At 47.8% G+C, this 16,299-nt stretch overlaps 1 protein-coding gene across 1 annotated transcript; it reads right to left on the bottom strand.

Moving 5' to 3' along the window:
* Window positions 1-15,149: 15,149 nt before the first annotated feature.
* LOC149359732 (cytochrome c oxidase subunit 7C, mitochondrial-like) lies at window positions 15,150-16,004 on the bottom strand. The gene is made up of 3 exons (XM_089569126.1): window positions 15,565-16,004; window positions 15,354-15,484; window positions 15,150-15,253 (listed from the first exon to the last, which is right to left on the bottom strand). Exons 1-2 carry the CDS (start codon window positions 15,670-15,672, stop codon window positions 15,368-15,370), a joined length of 225 nt encoding a protein of 74 aa, XP_089425252.1. The 5' UTR covers window positions 15,673-16,004; the 3' UTR covers window positions 15,150-15,253; window positions 15,354-15,367.
* Between the last annotated feature and the right edge of the window lie 295 nt (window positions 16,005-16,299).

Below are 16,299 nucleotides of genomic sequence, written 5' to 3'. Positions count from 1 at the left end.
AGTACACCAGCGCTGACAATACTATGCCGATGAGAGTTCTCCTCTAACCCAAAAGGCCTTTTTTTTTTTTTAAATTGCAAACAACCACTATCTGCAGTGCAGACGTAACATAACTTCCTCCCGCGTACGCCGCCTGCATGTTGGTGGCTTCGTTTACGGCTGGGAGACAATGTACCACAAATGGCTGCAGCTTATATTTTGAATCTATTGCGACGAGTGGCGTCCAATTGTTTAAAACCATGCGCGCGAAATGAAAGCAGAAAACTGCTTTTATGATGAGCGACAAGGCGTTACATGTAAGCGCTGTTGTGGCTCCGGAACATAGGCATATACATTCGCTTCTTTTTTACGTATAAGCGTTCAAGAAGTCTCTAAAATGATTTGAATTTTTTGCCTGACTGCTATCTACAAAAACTGGTCTAAATTAGTGCAGCTGACATTGTGAAAACAGTGTAGAGTGATGACATGAAAATATCAGGACCCGACTGAAGTAGCATGATTAGCTACCAAGGTGGGTTGAATTTTTTGCGGGAAGTCTAGAATATTTCTAACAGGATCCTGAAATTTTAAGAATTTTCTCCTAACTGGGATCATAATTCATGACTGCAGGGTCTTCACAGACACTAGTATCTCAGGTGGGTCATTGTGGCACCCAGTAAAATTACGGGGTCGCTCAAGTCACCTTTAAGGTGCCGGCTTTAGAAGCAACTCTCCTGCTACTTTGTGTCTATGCCAGTTCTTTCAACAAATACACGATGTTGACACTGACATCGCATCTTTATTTGCACATACGTCACCATACGCTGTCTGAGGCTGCCAAGAACTTGCTCCAAACTGCTTGTCTCGCCCTTTCCCGGTTGTGAGCGCCACGCTTGTTTTCCAGCTGTGAATTTTATCGCCGGGCGGAGTCACGTGTCCTTATTACATCATCACCATCTCCCCCAATCAGCGACATTTGTGAATAAAGTGGGAAGCGAGATAGCATGATGTTAAGTGCCACGGGGGAGCAGGTCGCCACCTGCCAAAGTATAGGCAGGTTGTTTGGTTTGGTTTATGGGGTTTAGCGTCCCAAAGCGACTAACGCTATGAGAGACGCCGTAGTGGAAGGCTCCGCAAATTTCGACCACCTGGGGTTCTTTAACGTGCACTGACATCGCACAGTACACGGGCATCTAGAATTTCTCCTCCAAAGAAATTCAACCGCCGCGGCCGGGATCGAACCCACGTCTTTCGGGTCAGCAGCCGAGCACCATAACCACTGAGCCACCGCGGCGGCTGTAGGCAGGTTGTGATGGCGTCACAACCTAATGTGACCGTTTGACGTCATCGGCCTCTACATCATAGACTTCTGTGGCTAATGAATGAAACGAAATCGCATGATGTGAAGTCTTGTGCTGTCGCTTTAATACCGTGTGCCGTAACAAGCCACGATCTATGCGTGCCTCGAAAACACACGGATCGAGACATGACATTTTAGTGCAGGCCATTCCAAACAAAACTTTCAGCGTGCAAGATTCGGTGTTTTTTTTTTCTAAGTGTATTCCTTTCTTTTTTAGTATTTTTGGACATGTTGGGTACCATTGGAAACATAGGTGACTTCTTCCGGGGATCTCTGCGTTAGAACGTTGTACGCGCTATTATTTTGAGGACAACAACAACAACAACAACGGCGTCTGAGCACTCGTCTTCTCACGCTATAGCGAGGCGCTGGCCGTGCTACCTGGGCTCGTTTGCTTCTAAATGGTCAGAGGAAAAAATGTGACGCCTATGACTTTCATGGGTGAGGCACCTTATGTCACTGTACGGAAAACCATAATGCCAGGGTCAGAGAAGGCTAGTGCTAGATGTCCTGATGTCACTTCGGAAAAAAATGCATCGGAAGAAAGTCAAATTACTAAAAACTTTGTTGGCTGTTTTGTGTGATTTGTGGAGAAGGTGTGCGAGGATACTTAATGTCCGTTCCGCGCTTTAGCGGAGAGGTCTCGCTGTCAGGCGGTCGGACAGGTTGACCGCGGACAGAAGAGCAACTCCGGGATGGGGTGCTAGGCACGTCAGACTCTATAGCTTGGGATCGGGTTAGCCATGTTGTGGTCAAGCGGACGCCTAGGCCAACGAAGGAGAGTTGGTATCTCTGCTGCTGTGTTTTTTGTAAGTAGTTGAGCATCGCGTTGTGCTTTACGGAAGACCTCCAACCTCCGGCCTCTTCGTCGAATGCACGCGCCAAGCCGTCCTCGATAGATAAAAGAGCCTGTATTTAAAAAAAAAAATAGATTCAAATTTCATTATTTCAGTTCAGTTGATTCAAAATGATGACACTGAAAACAAACTGCTGGGCCAATAGCATACATCCAGTTTTGGCCTGTAATCAAATATTTTTGCCCGAAAATTGTGCATTATTTTTTACGAAACACAGCAAACCAATTAAAACCATTGCCATGGAACTACGTTTAACGTACTTAACTCAAAACACGCAGAATTTCATGCATGATAGAACTCAACCGTGTGACAAGCTTGTGCCGTGCTGCATCTCAGCGTCTCACTGTCCCAATATCGAGAGATCTCATTATTGATCGCGATGGTTTTTGCGCGCTTATATCTAGCAAGCGAAGACTCAAGACACCAAGTCTCGGTCATCAGCAACAAGCGATAGCTCCACTGGCCGCGAAGAGCGACCCAAAGCGCGTGGTGCCCACCATCATTCAACAACGTCGGATTCCGTGGCCCAATCGACCGCGCCACGAGCCGCAACAGCCGCACGAGGGATAGCCGGCTCGTCGAATGCTCCGCTGCGTCAGGGCTTCGACGAGCGACAGGTAGGTGCCAGCCACGCACGTCTGAGTGCAGCTAGTTCGAGACACTTTTTACCGTAATTCGTCTCTTATAGGTAGACCTGCTAATTATTTTTAAAAACCAAGCCCTCCATATTGGGTGGTCGACCAATATGTGAATCACGGCTTCAGTGGACCACTCACCCGGCTACTTACGCGGAAAGATTAGACATGTCGACTTTAATAACATTACGACGTAAATTCCAGCATTCTCGTCTACTTTAAGGCGCCTTAAACCCCGGCACTTGCCACCACCGTTACTGCGATAATTTTTCACCAATCCCTTTTTTTTTTTTTTTAAAAAGCGGTCCCAGAAAAATTCGAAGATTCTCGAATCGATCAGAATATAAGCGCGGAATCTTTCAAGCGCTATCACTGTGGCCTCTTTAGGCCTCATCGTAGAAATGTTTTAGGCGGGTGCGAAAGCACCCCTTTCCTGACCTCTTGAGGGTGCCAAGGTAACCTTCAAGGTCATCTTCCCATTGGCTACAGCTGCCGCGACGCTCCTCCGAACTTATGCGAGCTTACCCGAGCTACTCTGAGGCTTCACCGAAGATTTTTGGTTCGAAACGTGTTAGGCAGTGCTCTAGTACTAAAACGAATCTTCTCTTGGTCGCTCAACCGCGTGGCGACTCGTGTCTTGTGAACCGGACAAGGTTGAGGCTGAAGCGTAAAAAGCTGAGTGGCAGCACATGAGATCGTCGTCTTTGAAAAGTGCGTTAGATACTGAAGAAGCAGCGGGAGTGTATCTAAGTGATTAGTTCCTCAGGACGCCACCGCAGCTTCATTATGTGGCGCACTGTGCCCGTCAGGCTTATTTGTGTGCTGGCAGGTTGCAGGTTCCGACGGCCGACCAATAAGTATATGATATCCCAACTTTTCTTTTTCTGTCCCGGTTCCAGAAGTTGCGAGTAAATACGGTACTTAAGGGCCATACGCGACAGGCCTACATTTGGTTACTTATCTCATTTTGTAGCCAGAGTCCACAAGTCACAACCAACTATAAAGGCCAATAAACAACAAACAAACAACAATGGTCAATAATAAACAACAACAGCCAATAACAAAACGCGTACCCGTCTGGGGCTTCCTCATGACGTCACTTACAGTTTTGGCAACGGTTCACCGTAAACATTCCCGGTACATATTAGAGCTCAGGTATTTAGCGAATCTCTGCCACCTGCACAGATGTTCTCAAAACTTTTCCGGACAACCAGCCGTGACGGAAAGAGCCCCAGAGTAGTGCAGCGGCTTCACTGATGCATATGAATGATACTGAATTTCATCCTCTTCATCTACTCATTCTCCTTATTAACCTTTCCCGCCAACCTGAAAACTTCGCACTCTATTAGGACTCCACCGGATTAGAGAAACTGAATCGGTTTACCACAACAATGCTTCCCGTTTAAAGCACGAAGGTTACAAAAAAATATTCTGCGGGAGTGCATCACATACGGCTTGCCCAAGCCGTATGTGATGATATGTATGTGATGATATGTATGTGATGATATGTATGTGAAGATATGTATGTGATGATATGTATGTGATGATATGTACTAAACCTACAGTTTAGTAAGGGCACTTTAGGGCCGCTGTGCCGCACAATTTGAATTCTCTGGTTCGGTCTCGGATGTCGTGTTTGAAGGTAAAATGGTTGACTTCACCGTCCCGTTACGAGACTGATTTAATACATATTGTGAGACAGGAGACAGAGCGCAGGATGGAGCGAGCTTTAATGGCACCCGCAAGTATGGCGACCAACCCTTCGAAGAAGAAGATGATCGATGATGATGGATATGTACAGATGAAGACGAAGATCGCATGTTGTGCTTTGAGCGATGATGATGGATATGTACAGATGAAGACGAAGGTCGCATGTTGTGCTTACAATATTTGAGTTCGCGGAATTTCCGCGCATATTTTGGGGGTATCCTTTTCCGGCGCAATGTTCGCATTCCACATGAAACCAGAAAGCTGCGAAAAGTGATATCGGAATGTCCCCTTGGAAGGTAAGCCTGTCGGATATGCAGGACAGCCATTCTGGGCAAGAAGTCGTCTTCATGTCAGTGGCTAAGGTTCGCACATCCTTTCGACCAACAGTAAATGCAAAGTAGGCTCGGGTGCAGTCGCTTGCCTCCTAGGCCACAGCGCAGGAACCTCACAATATAACAAAACGTATTTAGCCTGTCCGTGGATTTTCTCGATCTCGGGGCAGTTAGGCACGGTATATATAGGTAGGTAGGCAGTAATGTAAGGCCTAAGAACAGAGACATCGCTCGTTCCGTCAGGTATCAAGGGTGAATTATGGGCTAGCTAAGAAACGTGTGCGACCTCAAGTGCAAAGACGAATATTCTTTGCATTTCGATTGCTTACGTCCGATGTAAGCATATTTTCACTTTAAGACCGTGGTACCTTTTCCCATTCTGGGATTTGTATCTATTCGTAGATAGTTTTGATGGAATGGGCTTTGTTTCGCTGAGTTAACACGAAGATAATTTGCTTAGTGCTGCCTTTGAAAATGAGTGAATTTGTTTTGATCCTTGCACTTTCAAAACTAGCAAACATTTTGACTAGCTAAAAAGTGCATGCCATGCCCTTCTAGACTCTCTCGTTTAGGCCCCGAAAACAAGTATTTCAGAATGACCAGATAAAGCTCAGCTTTCCTGCACATTATCATCATCATCAGCCTGACTACGCCCACTGCAGGGCAAAGGCCTCTCCCATGCTCTCCAATTAACCCTTGCCCTTTACCAGCTGGAGCCACCATATGCCCGCAAACCTGTTAATCAACTGGTGCTATATGGCTGCCTTTAGGAAAGAAAACTGTGGAACTACGTGGGGGTTATGTTCGTCTGTAAATGTGAGAAAACGAGTGGATGCATTCAGTTGATGCGGAAACATGTCGATAGTGGTGCGCGGCTGCTGACCGGAAAGACGCGGATTCGATTCCTGCCTAGGCGGTTGAATTTTGATAGAGACGAAATTCTACCTTGTACTGTGCGATGTCAGTGCACGTTAAAGAAACCCAGGTGGTCGAAATTTCTGGAGCCCTTCACTACGGCGTCCCTCATAGCCTGAGTCGCTTTGGGACGTTAAACCCCATAATCCAAGCCAAACCAAGTGATGATACACTCTTCCTACGCGCTGCGAAATCTGACTTGCGAAATTGTTGATTTGCTTGCACCGGCTAATTTTGAGGGCCGCAGAAAAGCACTGGGATGTGCCAAATAATGAATTGTCCCCTAGCATGTCTAACATTGTTAGACAAAAATTTTTAATGTTTTAAAACTGTGGGGTACTGGTATATAAATATTGAATTCAATGATCTATTCTTCTGATGTGTAGCAAAATAGTTCTTTTATTGTGTTTCCGTCGATCGCATCGAGAAATTCAAACTGCCATAGAAAACGAATGGGGAACACTTCTGACGCCAGCAAAAATGTCAATGACAAAAAATTCAAGCCTGCCGACAGCAGATCTGAGGATATGTTGATTGTTAAAGTGAAATCTTACGAAATAAAAAAGTGCGCTCATCAATTATTTCCCTTTTAAAAATACGTACTTTTGTCCAGAATTGTTGGGTGTGATAGTTTCGGAGAAATTCAACCGCCGCGGCCGGGATCGAACCCACGTCTTTCGGCTGCTGGCCCGAAAGACGTGGGTTCGATCCCGGCCGCGGCGGTTGAATTTCTTTGGAGGAGAAATTCTAGAGGCTCGTGTACTGTGCGATGTCAGTGCACGTGAAAGAACCCCAGGTGGTCGAAATTTCCGGAGCCCTCCACTACGGCGTCTCTCATAGCCTTAGTCGCTTTGGGACGTTAAACCCCATAAACCAACCAACCAACCAACCGATAGTTTCGGATGTTCTATACTTTGCCGCCCGCAGTGGCCACCACGCACCCTAAAAGTTTTTGTCCAAACTTCGTGAAGTTGAGCAAACCTTTATCGTTCCAGGCTCTCCGTGCGCAGCGTCGCGCGGCTCGGCTCCGGTCTGCCCTTCGGCGCAAGTGGTGCTGTTCGTGTTTTCTCTTCTGCGTGACGCTGGCGCTGTCGGCCGCCATCGCCTCGGTGGCGTTCAAGAGCGCGGAACAGAGGGCGCACTTGTTGCAAGTGCTGGACCTGCCGCACTTAATCGCAAACGCGTCTGGGCAACCGCTGCAGCCACTTGGAAACAAGACCATCGTCGACGAGCCTTTCGATGATGTCGACGGCATTAGCCGGCTTCGACACCGTTTGAGCGGCTGAAAGCTGCCTACATGTCTGAGACGCGGCAGTGCTGCGCGGTGCAGCGCTTTGATATACGTAGCTTTTGTGTCGATGAAGACGGACGGCATACCCGCTTGCACCGATCGTTGCAGACCAAGACGGGATTTGTATACGCATAGTGAATATTACTTTACTCATGTTGTATCAGTTGTTGTTGTTGTCTCTTCGCCGTACTGTAACTTCCTTACCGTTAGTGTTTCCTCCTTTCTTAATAGAAAGGGAATTACAGTGAAAGCCTTCGCTGCGATAGATCTTGGACATTCAGAACGTGTTCACTGAACGTCTTCGCTTCAGATCTGCTGCTCCTGCTCACCTGCCTTCAACCTTTGCTTTTGATGAGACTAAAAAACGCGATGCAGCGATGGCGTAGATGTACATCTGTCTCTCCTTCAAGAGGGCTGCTATTGGAACACAGAGCTCGCCGTAATTTTCCACCACTAAACCAGATCCAAGTGTTGATGGAATCCAATAACGAGGCCTGGTGTGCGGTCAGGTTCCCGGCGACCGGTGCCGAAAACGCAAATTTTCGCGAAAAACTCGCGTACATTTTTGTAGCTTCATCGGACGAAGTCGATCACCAATTCTTGGGGGTGTGAGGAAGAAACGACAGAGCAGAATTTCTATGTGACGCTTCGAAATGTTCGGCGTGAAAGCGGAGCGGTAGACGGCAGACGCGCATAACATCCATGAAATCGATAAGGTCTCTTGTTACCGCTTTCCTGTACGGGTTGTTGGTGTTGGTAGAAACTTTTTATTCACTGAGAGTTCGCAGGCGAAAATGGCCCTTTATATTGGTGCTCCGCCGCGGTGGCTCAGTGCATGGTTACGGCGCTCGGCTGCTGACCCGAAAGACGCGGGTACTAACCTGGCCGCGGCGACCGAATTTCGATGAAGGCGAAATTATAGAGGCCCGTGTACTGTGCGATGTCAGTGCATGTTTAAGAACCCCAGGTGGTCGAAATTTCCGTAGCCCTTCACTACGGCGTCCCTCATAGCCTGAGTTGCTTTCGGGCGTTAAACTCCGATAAAACAAACCAAACCTTTATATTGGTGGAGTCGTTAGTCCGGGACCCCGCTGGACGAGGCCGCTACTCGCGCCCGTCGGACTAGAGCCCTTTGAGATTCTAGCCTAGAGCAGTTGAACAGGGTTACCTCCCATGCCTCTCGGGAAGGGGAAGGGTTTGGGGGAAGGGAAGTATTATCCTGACAGGCCCGAACCATGTGGAAGTGATCAGGCTCTTCCTCACAGTGAGGGCAGCGCCCATCAATTTTGGGGTCAAAATGTTTCGCTATTGCAGGGCCCCACAAAGTGTTGGTCTGCAGGCGCCTCAGAGTTTATTTATTTATTCATACTGTTAACCCTTACTGAGGGTCATGACAGGGGTTATCGGGCTGTTTACTCCCCTTCGGTCCAGTGAAGCATCCAACTACTTCAGCGGAGCATATCCAGGCGATTTGCTGGAATTCGCCAATTGGCAGGAGGGAAGTGAGGTCACTAGACCAGCGAATTCTGATTTGTTGGAGGGAAGTGACGTCAGCAGACCACAGCATTCCTGTTGGCTGGAGGGGTATGACGTCGCCAGACCAACGCATTTCCTTTAACTGCATGGAAGTGGCGCCAGCAGACCGGGAATGGCGTTTCTTCAGGCAAAGGCATCAACAGCTACTAATGTTATGGCATAGCTAACACGTCATAGAATTAGATGTCTGTGGGAATCTTATCGTCTGGTAACTACTTTCCAGCTCATTCCAGTTTCTTCACTATCATTTCTCTCTCCCGAAACAAATTTTCAGCAAATGTAGTTTTTGAATCGCTGTTCCGTCGACCCTAAGTTTACATGGATGGTTATGAGCAAACCTGCCGTCTCCTTTCTTTCCCCTCCGCACCTACGTACCTTTTCCAGCAGCCCGCAGCCGTGATTGCGGTTTCGCCGTAGCCCCTCCCTCGAAATGTTTTCGAACTGCCACCGACCGCAGCATGGCCCAAGTACATATCGCGACTTCTGCTATCATACTTTTGTTTTTGCCTTGATCGTCTGTCTTTCCGTGTGTAAAGTTTACTATCTCTGATCACGCAAGGTGTTTATTTGCCTTGTCTGACGCATTTTATTTAGTGACTTTTGCTTAGATACGTAGATGTAATGGAGGCATACGGGTATTTAAATATCTTGTTGCAAGGTTTTGTGTATACATACAGTGACTCTGTTACCAGTGATACTTTTTTGTCCTTTGTCAAGTTGTTCAGTAAGGCATGCTGCCGGGCTAGTTTGTTTAGCATCTGGAAATTTGAAATAAAACCACCTTGGCGCAAATAACTTCACAATTTCCTCGTCTTTTTTGTCCTTGTGAAATTATTTGCGCCAAGGTGGTTTTATTCTAAATTTCAAGTTGTCAGGTTGCATCTTCGCATTTCAAATAGCCCATATCTTCGTACTTCTAATGCATATTTTGCAGAACACCTCGTGTGGTCATGTGCTCGCTGCTGCGACTAAAATTTCGGTGCAATTTTTCGCAATACATGACCGGTGACAGCTGCTGCAGCGCAGTGGACTGGAACGAAGGACAGCGTCATTGAGATTTTTCCCTGGCCGTTGCATATGTACAAAAATGTTATGGTTCTTGAACGACAAAGATTCATTAAAATATTTGTTCTCTAATTATTCATTTCATGCCCTTTACGTTTTTTATATCAGTGGCATGCACTGCTTTGCTGGTTTTGGACTGATATAGCTGCAGACTTCGTGTGATTTTCTTTACTCATTAAATGAGCAAAACATGGAAGTACATCAGTTAAGTCTGCCACGATTTTTAAGACATACGAATATACATTCTTTTATTTAAAAAAAATATACTTCATTTGTATAGACAATGCGTAACGTTATCTAATTCACAAAGGCATTGTCAATGGCAATGCAGTTATTATTCTTGCGTTTGATCCCTCCACAAATGCTATGAGGAGGCCGCGCTGCAACATGAGCCCCCCCCCCCCCCCCCCCCCCGAATAAAATTTCTGGCTACGCCACTGGAGCATGGGTCCACACGCGAGGCGCATGCAGTTTGAGCACGTCTAAATTTCGCAGTGAAAGTTAAAAGTAGCCACTGACGATCCAGACGACAACTCCCACAGCATTTCTGCTGGTAAGATTGCCAGTCCTATCTGCTATCGGAGTGGTTGGTCTGGAGGCAAACAAAAACAGTTCTTAAGGACTGCGATATCTTACAGAGGGATGAGTTCTCAGAGTGGAGACAATGTGCAAGTTTACGACAAAACATGCTCAGGACAACAGAGGCACACTTGTGATGTCGATTCAGATATACTGAATATACCTTTAATCGCTGAACCATATTACTAAAACAGACCGTTATTGACCAAGAAAGATATCTTCGCACTATCAGAACAACGACTATAAAGTCACATTCGGTAGCGTGAGCACCATCACTGGTTGTCGCAGAACAATTCGTACTTATGACAGAAAAGAAATACTTGGCTAACTGCAGAGTCACTAGGCCTAGCGCTGCCTTCCAAATCCCAACCTACGCATGACGTGCCGAAAGTTGTCTACCGAGGTTGCTGAGATGACTCATTATGTTCTAGTGAAACTGGTGCTAAACACTACCGCACACCACAAAGAGAATGCTCATATCTCGTCGTTAACATCGAGAATAGCGACGTCCCCCTTTTTTGACTCCTCCTCGGACATGAAGACGAAAATGCGGGAGGTCCGGTTTTCGCTCCCAATTCGTGCCGCCAAAGCCGCCTTAGGCGACGTCTTGGGTGTGGTCCTATCGGTGGAATCCTTGTTCGAAAGAAAGAGGTCGGCCACCACTACCGCCAAGACGAGCAGGACCATGAGAAAGAGTGCTATGGTGACACCACCCATGGCTTTGTAGCGCACCTCGGAGTCCGTGTCCACAGGAACGCGTCGCTCACCGGGTGCTGCTGCGCCGTGCTCCCCTTGTTGCCTGGGTAGATCTTCGATCTTCTGAAATACGTCACCTAGTGGGACGAGTTGCTCTGGTACAGCTGCTGCATCTTCACCTCCTTCCTGCTCTTTCTTCGTCGTTGACTTTACAGCATCATCCGCAACATCAGCAGCGACAGCCGGGACATCTTTCCGTTCCTGTACATCGATTTGAGGTTTCTTGCTTGACTTCTCTGTATTCTGCGCAGTCATTCTCTTCTTTTGCTCGTGCGCCGTAGAGACAGCACTTGAGGTTTCCGGGCGTCTCTCTGTATTCGTAGCACACGTGCTCAAGTTTGGACGTCTTTTTGACTCCTGCGTTGCAGCACTCCTTTTGACGACGTCGCGCTTTCGCGGAACGAATTCTATATCTTCTCCAAGATATATGGGCGAATCCACCACAATATCCAAGATCAATTCCCGGTTATCTTCGGCAGGAGCGCATCCGTATTTCTGCGACGTTTTCTCTGCAACAGGTGCTTGGAAGTTTAACTCACGCTTAGTTTCCGCTGAGGCGTTCGCATATTTTCCCGACGTTTTGCCAGCAAGAGGTTCTTCCAAGTTTAACTCACGGTTCTTTTCCACCGGAGCGTATGCACATTTTTGCGACGCTTTGTCAGCAAGAGGTACTTCCAAGTTTAACTCACGGTTATTTGACGCTGGGATGCATGGACATCTTTGCGGCACTCCGTTAGCTGGAGGTTCCTTCGAGTCTTTGAGCGTTATGACCACTTTTGAGTCCTGACGGCGGTTGTGAATGCAGGGGCTATCATTTTGTCGTCCAGCATCACTTCTCTCAGATAATCGACAGCTGCAGCAGCGCGAGTTGTCTAACGATGTGCAACCGGTCGCTTTGTTTGTACCAAGAATCGACGCGTCAACTAGAGGCTGTAGAGTGGTCAGAGGGGACGCTTCAGGCTCTTTTCCTTCTTTTCCGCCAGCAAGAGCGTCGGCTATCGTTTTCAGCCCCTCGGCCATAAATCTCAGGCCTTGCGAAGTGCTTGCCTTAAATTTTCCTTTAGTTGGGGCTGGACCGCTGGTATCCGGAGCCGGCTGCTTCTTGTCAGGTTGCGTGGCATCTTCAGTGTCTTCGCTGCCAGTGACGGCGTCTTCCAGGTCTCTACTTTCTTCCGTTGACGATATTTCACTTGCGCTTAACCGACTGTACTTACTAGTACTTGCCGGGTTGGAAACTGGTCTTGCGATAGGTTTCGATGCATTTGGAGCTTTTTTCGGCTTCATTTGCTTATTCTTTTTCATGGCGGTCCTGAAAACTGTATACGTGAGCTTCTTTACTGATGATGCCACCTGCCACAGTCTCGGGCTGCTGTCACTGAAGGCTTTCTCGCCACGGAGTTCCTGCCGTCAGACTTACAGCTTGTGGACACACCGCGTAGAAAGACACGGCTCACCCAGAGTACGCCTGCTATTGCCCTCGGTGCTGGAGGCAGCGCTTACTTCGAAAGTGTAGAGGTGTTGCTTCACGTTGTTACTCGCCGTCCTATGAAACTCTTATCGGATCATTAGAAAAATTCGCAAGCTCGTCGTGCTCGGTTCTTCTTCCTCTTTGCCGCTCGGTGTGGAGCAGAGCTGCATGAGGGCACAAACTAAGGATATAAAATGACAATGGATTATAAAAGAGCAGTAAATATTAAGAGAAACTAAATTTGCACCTTATAAACAATTTCACCGCAAAAACTAAGTACATGTCGCGCAGGGCCTTCCAGAAGAGAGGGAAAGTGGCAAAATTCTGGCCGCCGGTGCCTTTCTTTTTCCGCGCCCTCTGCTACTGCGATATTTGGCGTGTTTGTAGCCCTGGCCACCAAGAAGCCAGAGGAGTGGAGTGGTGGGGGCGAAGATTATGGTGCTTCGCCAACTTGCAGATCAGGCAGACCAACCTGACGCATCACAAGTGCGTCCATCTCCTGAGAAGTCTCGCAAGACCGCACCTGCAGCTTCGCCTCGTAGGAGAGATGTATTAAGGCGAAAGTCATTAACCACTGATGACTAGTTAGTCATGATTGGTTAATGACTAACTAGTGATGACTAACCAGTCACTGGTTAGTCATTAGTTAGTCATTGATCACTCATTACTAGTTAGTCATGTTTTGTTAGTCATGACTAGTTAGTAATGACTGGTTAGTCATTAGTCATTCTTAGTCGTGACTGGTTAGTCATGTCAAACCATGACTAATGACTTATTAGCCATGACTGGTTAGTCATTGGCAGTCATGAGTACTTAGTCATAACTAGTTAGTCATTAACCAGTCATTAATAGTTATGACTGGTTAATGACTGGTTAGTCATGACAGACAGGCATTTGCTTTCCTTGAAAGCAATTTTCATTTCATTTCATTTTCCTTAAGGCTCTTACGGCGCGGTTCGGGTATCGACCGAGCTATGACAGACAGGAGTTGTTTCCTTTCCTTAAAACCAATTTTCTTTTCATTTTCCTTCCCCTACGCCGCGGTTCGGGTGTCCACCGAGATGAGAGAGTTTCCTGGCGCACTGTTTCTTTTTGATCTGTTTTTTATTTGTGATATTTTATTTCTGTCTTTTTTATTTTTTTGTGTCAGCGGCGGCGGCGGCCACCTGCGCCGTGCGTGACGTCACTCGGTTTCGCGCATGCGCAGAATTATCAAATCTGGGCTCCGCCTCACGCGAAGCGCGGTGTTGACTAGCTTAGTGAAGCTTTTCGCTTCAAAAAGCGTGCAGTCCTGTTACATGTGCATTTCATGTATTCCAGACGACGAAATTAAAGAGCACTCAGCAAACAGCCTAAGCATCTTTCATGACCTGTGTTTTTTTAAATTAGTTTTCTTTAGTTAACTACACTTGTGCTTCATTCAGCTGCAGAAGAGATCCACCGTGGCTCCTTAGTGGCTACAGGTTTAGGCTTCTTAGCCCAAGGACTGCACGCATCCTGGGCACGCATCTGCCCTCGGAAATAGAGCGTTAAAGTGTTAGTCCCAGGCTTCATCAGCCGGTCTCCGGATGGATGGATGGATGGAAAACTTTATTACGCAAGCGAGTTTGGACCGTGCAAGGTCTCAGGGCCAAAGCACAGCCCTCACATTACGCTCATGTGTCCAGGCCACGTAGGGCCATGGTACTGGCACCCCGGTTCACATAGCGAAGTTGCGCGTCCGGGTCCTGCGACGCAAGGAGGGCCTCCCATTCCTCCCATGTACCGATGGCGGGCTGTCCCTGCGGGGGAGGATCGGCAGGGCAGCCGAAGAGGATGTGGTCCAGGGTGGCGTGCGATTCTCCGCAGAGAGTGCACTCTGGGGAAACATGGCGGAAGTAGGATAGAAGCTGAGGGGTAGGAAGAGTTCGGGTATGGAGTCGCCTCCAGAGGATTTGTTGGGAGTGTGATAGCGTAACACAAACGATGACCGAAAAGTGTTTCTACAACACCTGTTTTTCTGAAACGCTGCAACGCTGCAGGCAGACGACGGCTGATTTCTCGTCACCCCACCGAACCCAGATGGTCGAACCCTAGGCGGCAGAAATTTCCGAAGCCCTTCACTACGGCGTCCCTTATAGCCTGAGTCGCTTTGGGACGTAAAACCCCCATAAACGTAGCTGACACACTAATAGCTACTTGTCTTTGGCCTGCGTGTTTCAAGAACGTTTGCGTACTTGGCTTAGCCTTTCTGTTTCGACAAAAAGCACTGAACGACCACCACCTGGCTGTGGTATGGGTGTTGTTCCAAAACCCACTTCAGGCTTCACTGGAAAGCATCACGAAACAGTTATAACGCTATACGTCACACAGACGGACATAAAATTGTATACTGTGAGAGTTCACAGCCAGCGAAACTTCGGGCAAGAGGGACGCCGTAGCCGAGGTCGCGGAAATATTCAGAGCACACGCGGTTCTTCAGCGTGCACTGACTACACACTGCATGAACGCTGAACAAGTTCCCTTAAGATAGTATAAGAGAATCAATTCCAGGTTATTTAATATTCCCTTCATATTAAATTAAACTCGGAAAGGTTGTGTGACAAGAAACCGTACGTACGCTCTGCACACCGTGCCCGCGTTTGGCACCGCGACCATACAGGGACAAAAGCAGATGCAAATGCACGTTAGAGGAACCAATGGAGTTTATTTTGCCTCCTTCTTCTCTTCTTAAAACATTTATCCATGGCCACTCTGGAACACTCCTTAGCTGCTCTTGAGCACCGGGTTGCTGTAAAACAATTCAAGGCAAGAAGAGACAAGGAGCGTGACAGAAGAGGAACGCGCCGAGACGATGACCAGCCCCAAAGACATATGACCGCGGTACTCACCGATATCCAACACTTCACTTCTTGAGCAGGTGGTGGCGAAGAGCGACGAATGGGATCGCGAAACCACTGCCGAAGAAGATGGCGAACTTGATGGTCAGCCCAAACCTGTTGTCGATCTTGAAGGGCAGGTTCTGCAACGACAGCGGAAGAGAGCGTCAGCAGAAGTTCAGAGCTGAGGGCGCTGCTGCGAAGCCATGAGCCTTCTCATTACCGAGCCGGGGATGCCGGACGTGTCGTGGTCATCGTGAGCGCCCGCCCTTCGCAAGGCAGAAGTGGTGAAGTTTCGCGAGAAAAGTACGATTCGCGCAACACGGGACATGCTTGGGGTTCCAGATGGCTGCTTTCACAAACGTCAATTCGTCCCCTCTCGTGCCTGCTGCTGATGAAAAGAACTGGCCAAGCTTCTTTTCTATGGATTTGGCAATGGATTGGATAGCGCTGGCTATTTTGTCTCCACAGATGTGACTGCGTCTGCCTCATGACAAAAATTGTTACTGTTGTTGTTGTTCACCTCGTATAATGGCGCATGCCCACACTCCCACCTTCCTACCTTCCTCACGGCGCGGTTCAGGTGTCCAAAGATATGTGAGACGCTACTGGGCCAGTTCCTTTACTCAAAAAATCAGGGCGCACTTTGACTGTCTGGAATGCGTAGAGGCGAAAGCGTTTTCCGCACCACTTTGACTGCCTCTGTGGCACTGGTGACGTCACCACTGCTGACGTCACACATAATAAAGCACTAATTATAAGTAACGACAAATTACTAATTAGTCACTAATTAATGATTATTAACTAAATACTAATTAACTGCTAATTAATGTCGCTTAAGCTTCGCCTTTAGGAGTGGAACGCGACAGCGCGTTGTAGCGCTGCCTGGGAGTCCACAGAACGCCACCACTCGTGATGCCTTGCCCTTTGAACGCAACGTTTTTTTCAGGAAAGGAAA

The sequence above is a fragment of the Amblyomma mixtum genome, chromosome 2, assembly GCF_055824585.1.
Source record: "Amblyomma mixtum isolate Tamu chromosome 2, ASM5582458v1, whole genome shotgun sequence".
Lineage (NCBI taxonomy): Eukaryota > Metazoa > Arthropoda > Arachnida > Ixodida > Ixodidae > Amblyomma > Amblyomma mixtum.
Note: the sequence above shows the minus strand (reverse complement) of the source record. Positions and strands in the feature narration are given on the sequence as shown.